Genomic DNA, 5,729 nt, shown 5'->3' on the forward strand with positions numbered 1-5,729 from the left:
ACGATCTATGACTGTATTCCAACAATAATCACTAATGCCGCGTTTGAATCTCTTCCCAAAGAAGCAGGAGCTCAAGAAGGTCGGCGGATCTGCGTCCTCGGATCCATTTGAAGACCGGGAGGTGCGTCGTACCGGCACGGCAGGCATATTCTCCAAGCCCTATTACAATTTCAAGGGCCCGCCAACTGTGGAGACTACGTCGAGAACGGATCTCTCCAGTCCCAGACCTTCATACCCTGTCCGACGCTTTTCATCGATACGAGCTCCTACGCCTGTACTCTCTCAGGGGACCACCCTAACTGAGTGCTATACCGGCTCGCAACGGCACGTAGGTGACTATCAAGGCGAGACGTACGTCGTGAGTCAGCACGTGAGAAAACATCGAGTCCGACGCCCAAAGCGCATCGTCAGAGAAGAGATCATCGAGAAAGTAGTCGTTGTACCGGAGCGATATGTGAATGAGGAGATCGTGGAGTCCTCAGACGAGGTCTCCGAGCTGATAGTGGAGCGCGTTACCCCAATCATACAGAATTATGAGATCGAGGTGCCAGAGATTCGCTATGTCGACAAGGTGGTGGAGGTGCCGGAAGTCGTCGTAGAGGAAAAGGTGGTGTACGTGCCCAAGAGGGTAGTGGAAGAGGTTCAGGTGACCGTGCCCAAGATTATAATCGAAGAGAAAATCGTTGAAGTACCCGAAATCATCTACAACGAGTACGACGTTGAGCAAGTTGTGGAGGTTCCGCAGGTGGTACAAAAGGAGGTGGAAATTCCCGTTCCCGTGCCTCAGTACGTAGACAAGCCCTACCCTGTGCAGGTCGACGTGGACAAGTCAGTGGCAGTCCCGCGGAATATTCCTGTGCCCCTCGAACATGTCCTCACCTACGAGTACCATCTCCCTCGGTACAACGTGATCAAGGACCAGATCCCATTCAATGTGTACCTGCCGAAATTTGTAGAGGTACCTGTGCCTGCCTTGCAGGCGGAGCGCTTCTTCGCGGAGAGAGCTGAGTGGGTCTCCGCGCACATCGAGGCGGTTATGGGTCAGCAATCCAGTCTCTGCGAAATCGAAAACACTATGGAACAGGTCAAACAACTCCAACAACAACAAACAACAGGAGTGCGAGAATCCGTCGACTTCGTAACTGCTTTACGGTCGGGCTGGCTCAAAATAGAGGACGATTCCGGTCGCGAGATGCCAAACCCCCACCTCGAGGAGGGAATGACTCAGTATTTGGGACAGCCAGCTCAGCTGGCGGTGAGATCTTCCCTGCGACCCTTAACCACGAATGCATCTGCTTCCCGAAATTATATGCTCCCTCCCTCCGCCCACACCGTACCCCATACATCCCTAAATGCATCCCTGACTTCCGTCTTGCCCTCAGCGTATGTGCCCCGGAGCTCACTGAATGCCCCTCTGACTTATGCCACACCTCGGAGCTCACTGAATGCCCCCCTGACTTCCGTCTTGCCCTCAGCGTATGTGCCCCGGAGCTCAGTGAATGGACCCCTGACTAATACCATACCTCGGAGCTCACTGAATACCCCCCTGACTTCCGTCTTGCCCTCAGCGTATGTGCCCCAGAGCTCACTGAATGGGCCCCTGACTAATACCATACCTCGGAGCCCGCTGAATACCCCCCTGACTTCCGGCTTGCCCTCAGCGTATGTGCCACGGAGCTCACTGAATGGACCCCTGACTAATACCATACCTCGGAGCTTGCCCTCAGCGTATGTGCCCCGGAGCTCACTGAATGGGCCCCTGACTAATACCATACCTCGGAGCCCGCTGAGTACCCCCCTGACTTCCGTCTTGCCCTCAACGTGTACTGTTCCGCGTACCTCGCGGAATACCTCTGGGAATGCTCTGTTGGCGTCCTCGCAACCGGTGACCCGAACCCCCCTTAATGGCATTCCGCCCACTACCAACTATTTGCTGCCCGCCGCGTCACAATCACTCTCATCAAGGTATTCACTGTCGACGCCCCACCCGCAGGAAATTCCACGCATATCTCTGACGCCTTCCAGGGATTAGTTTCTTCCACCTCCCTTTGTGTTGTTGTGCTATGCACGGACTTTCTTGCCCTTGCCAGGGATTCTCGTTTCCTCTGGGTCAAATCCCTCCTCACGGGCGCCCACCACCGCCCAGGCGGGGCATGGTATGGAGAACGCCAGAGGGTTAAGCGGACGCCCAGAGCTGCGGTGCGTTCGAACTTCCTCAAAGAACAATGGATAATCGATCCAGGTCAGCCACTCCCCGTCACGGAAGTAGTCGCAGCGTGCCAGCAGCAGGCAACACGAGTGTTTGTGAACACAGGCGATGCCGTAGGAGCGCTGCAGGGTCGGGGAAAATGACAGAAGGGCCTTTCCGAAGGCAACGATATCCTCATGCCAAGGAACATTCTCCATTGTGAGTCTGCCGTTGTTGCCGCAGTAAGTGAAAGCCTTGATCTCTATGAAGGCGGGCTCACCGCGAAGTACGAGCCCCGCATACTCCGCCAGTTCAGCCTGGGTCTGCTGCATGTTGACGCCTTTGACAAGCGTCATACGGAAAACAGTACGCAGGTCCTTCTTGGAACGCATAACATCCAGGCAGGCCAGAAACCGAGTCCAGTAGTCGGAGAACAGGGGCTGGTCGATCGTCTTTAGGGTTTCAGGATTGCTGGCGTCAACCGACACGTACAGCTGAGTACACTCGTCAATGACGCTCATCTGTTCAGGAAACTGGGCATTCGTTACAAGAAAGCTGCTGATGTTAGAATCGTGTAAGATCCGAATGTACTGTTGGATCTCCGGGTATAGCACTGGCTCGCCCACTAGTGAGAGGGCGCAGTGACCCACCTCCGCCGCCTTCTCAAACCGAGAGGAAATAACGCCAACCATACCCTTGAGTTCCTTGACCAGCCGCTGATGTGCTGCTATGCTTCCGGCCACAATCTCGTCGGCTGGGTCTTGTTTCCAGGCCCATGAAGTTCCGACCGGGTTCTTGTGGTGGCGCCAGCAAAAGATGCACTTGTTTGCGCAGGCAAGGCTGGGTGTTGATTCCATACATCTGCTGGAGTCGATGCCGTAAAATGTGTGCTTGTAGCACCCTCCACGTCCGCGAAGTTGGCTCTTGGTCCAACGACAAAGCTTGACTGCACTATGTGAGCCCACGACCTTATAGCCCTGTTTCGCGAGGGCAGCCCCGTGACGAGCGCTAACCATGGGTCTCAAGTTTTCGTTTAGCACGTCTTCCACGTCCTCGTCGCTGCAATCAGCTGAGATCAAGGAGTCAGACTCAGCATCCTCTTCGTCTGGTAGCAGATCCAGAAGTCTTTCGTCGCGAACCACTCCCATGCGCCGGCATAACACCGTTGCTGCCTTGCCCCAATTGGGTGTCTGCGTCACGTCAATGCAGGAGTCACTCAGAATTCGTCGGCAGCCCAGTTTCACCAGCATCCGCGACAAGTTCTTAGCGGGAGTGCAGAAAGTGGAGTCTGGGTACGCTCTGTCACCAAACCCGTAGACAGCAAAGCCCATCAGCGACCGTAAGTGCACCCTAGACACGCGAGGGTCGTTAACCAGGTCGCTCAGGCTCTCCATGAAGGGCTGGCCTCCAGAGGGTGGCGCTCCGTCTGTGAACGTGGACAGGAATACCGCCACGAAATCGAAGCGGGAACTGGTCAGAATGTCCGTAGGGAAGGCTCCCAGTGAGGAGAGTCTTTTAGTGGTCGTATGGCAGCCTAAGCCTCCTAGGTACGTCGCCATCTCTGCCACCACTTCTTCAAGTCCAGAGGAAATAGACTCCCAGAGTAACAACACGCGGTGCGTCCGTCGCAGTCGCCAGAATGTTTCTGGGGTGAGGTACGAAGTAAACATCGAATTTTGTCGCCACGACTGACAATAACAATGTTGAGCATTAATAGAGCATCAAACGACCTGAAACGCCGCAGGACTGAAGGTGTTCGCAAGCAGCGGCGCCAACGTGATGTCCAGGTTGGGAAACGTGACAGCCGGCATTCCAGTGTGCTGCGGGTCCCAGGGTAGAGGAACGACTCCCTCCACGGCGTCCACATGGGGGTTGACGCGATTTTTGATGAAGTCCGGCTGCTCGGCGTCATCAAGCCCCCAGTTGATTAGCTGGTGGATTTCGAGTGCATGTACCTTGAAGTGCACGGGAGGCAGCTTACCGCCGAGTTGGGGAGTCGTGTACTCAACCCCTCCATATACAGTAACCGGCGCCACACGTTCTCCTGGCATGAAGTCACTCACGACCTCAGAGCTCTCAGGAGACCCAGCGGACGGACGACTAGTGGTTCGACGTCCCGACCTCCTAGTTCCGGAAGGTGAGCGCTTACCAGAGCGCTTTCCAGAAGGAGAGCGCTTTCCAGAAGCCGAGCGCTTTCCAGAAGCCGAGCGCTTTCCAGAAGCCGAGCGCTTTCCAGAGGACCTGTGCGAGCTGCGCCCTTCGATAGTTGACCCGCGCTCCCCCGCGACTACGGTGGGACCCAGCGAGGAAGGGGTTGGGCTCGGACCGCTGCTGTCGTACTCCACGTCGGAGTCCGAAACCTCCGTCATGCTGACCTCTCTCAGCGCCGACTCGTACTCAGCCGTGCCGGCGAATGCGTCATCAGGAACGATCCAGTTGTAGACTGCGACATTCTTGCTGTCGTCGGGCACTCGGAGGTGGTATTCTTTTTCACGGGGCGTCATTTGACGCATTAGCTGCAGGTTGGGATCCTCTTCAACGATCGCGGGCAACGGAGCTTCGCGTTCACTGGGAGCTTCACTTCCAGGAGCCACGGAAGAAGCGGCCGCGTACGCAGGCAGGAAGGGTGGCTCCTCAGCAGCGCCGCAACAGGCTCCGAATCCCAAACTATGGAAGAATCGCGAGATTGCACTTCCCTTGCTTGAGCCGCCCTCGCCCTGCAAATCCTTGGATGCAATCGATTCATGGGAGGCTTCACCAGCCTCGCTGTCCTTTCCCAGCGATGTAGGGCGGAGTTGGGGTGTCAGCATGAAGCCTCTACGCGAATCACGGGTGGGCCTGGCCAACGGGCTCTCAGCTCCCACCACATGTGACACATTGTCGAGCGACCTGGGTTCGCGACCCAGAACTGACACTTGGTACTCAGGAGCTCCTACGTCAGGAATGGGCTCCACATCGATTTTCAGGAAATAGTTGGGCGTGGTGGCAGGGTAACCCACGTCCGGCACTTCCAGCCGGTCACCTTGCATGATAGCCATACCATGGGGAGGAAATCCAAAGGGACCTCCATCCTGGTCTTCAGTGCGTGCATACTTCCGCACGGCCTGCGGCGCAATTTCGTAGGTTGAAGGTCTGGATGCCATTAGGAATCCGTGAGCAGACACTGGAATTTGCACACGTTCGCAGGGTGCGCCCCACAAAACCATGAACCAGCTGATTTCGACCTGTAAATTACCATAATCATTCCTGCCGATGCCTACGAATCGACACATTGACAGGCATCTCTACCTGACTGGGAACATATGTTAGGGAGGGCTGATATGATGAGAACCTATTCTCTTTTGCTGATTGCAGGATGCTAACGTGCGACTGACTTTATGGGGCACGACAGATTTTCCCTGCGATGCGTGGGGGGTAAGTTCTTGCTATATAGTGGCGTCTTAATCATAGTGGCTGAGAGGTTGCTAAGCTGATGACTCCTATATATATGTTGGCAAGACAGATTTTCCCTGCGATGCGTGGGGGGTAAGTTCTTGCTATA

General features: G+C 55.6%; 3 protein-coding genes across 4 annotated transcripts; 1 reads left to right on the plus strand and 2 right to left on the minus strand.

Annotated features, from left to right (window-relative positions):
- Window positions 1-34: 34 nt before the first annotated feature.
- KVP18_004365 (uncharacterized protein) lies at window positions 35-2,032 on the plus strand (the record flags this gene model as incomplete). Of its 2 annotated transcripts, XM_067956912.1 has the most annotated exons (2): window positions 35-1,184; window positions 1,229-1,515. In XM_067956912.1, 2 exons carry the CDS (start codon window positions 35-37, stop codon window positions 1,513-1,515), a joined length of 1,437 nt encoding a protein of 478 aa, XP_067812498.1. The 2 variants fall into 2 exon arrangements, with proteins under 2 accessions (XP_067812498.1, XP_067812499.1); XM_067956913.1 differs by having other exon boundaries at window positions 35-2,032.
- Window positions 2,033-2,061: 29 nt separating this feature from the next.
- On the minus strand, window positions 2,062-3,858 carry KVP18_004367 (uncharacterized protein; the record flags this gene model as incomplete). Its single annotated transcript, XM_067956915.1, has 1 exon — window positions 2,062-3,858. One exon carries the CDS (start codon window positions 3,856-3,858, stop codon window positions 2,062-2,064), a length of 1,797 nt encoding a protein of 598 aa, XP_067812501.1.
- Window positions 3,859-3,909: 51 nt separating this feature from the next.
- On the minus strand, window positions 3,910-5,331 carry KVP18_004366 (uncharacterized protein; the record flags this gene model as incomplete). The annotated part of the gene is made up of 1 exon (XM_067956914.1): window positions 3,910-5,331. The coding sequence occupies one exon, from the start codon at window positions 5,329-5,331 to the stop codon at window positions 3,910-3,912; it is 1,422 nt and encodes a 473-aa protein (XP_067812500.1).
- Between the last annotated feature and the right edge of the window lie 398 nt (window positions 5,332-5,729).

This window comes from the organism of the source record quoted next (genome assembly GCF_019968955.1).
Source record: "MAG: Porospora cf. gigantea A chromosome Unknown PgA_NODE_1486_length_5729_cov_328.309, whole genome shotgun sequence".
Taxonomy (NCBI): domain Eukaryota; phylum Apicomplexa; class Conoidasida; order Eugregarinorida; family Porosporidae; genus Porospora; species Porospora cf. gigantea A.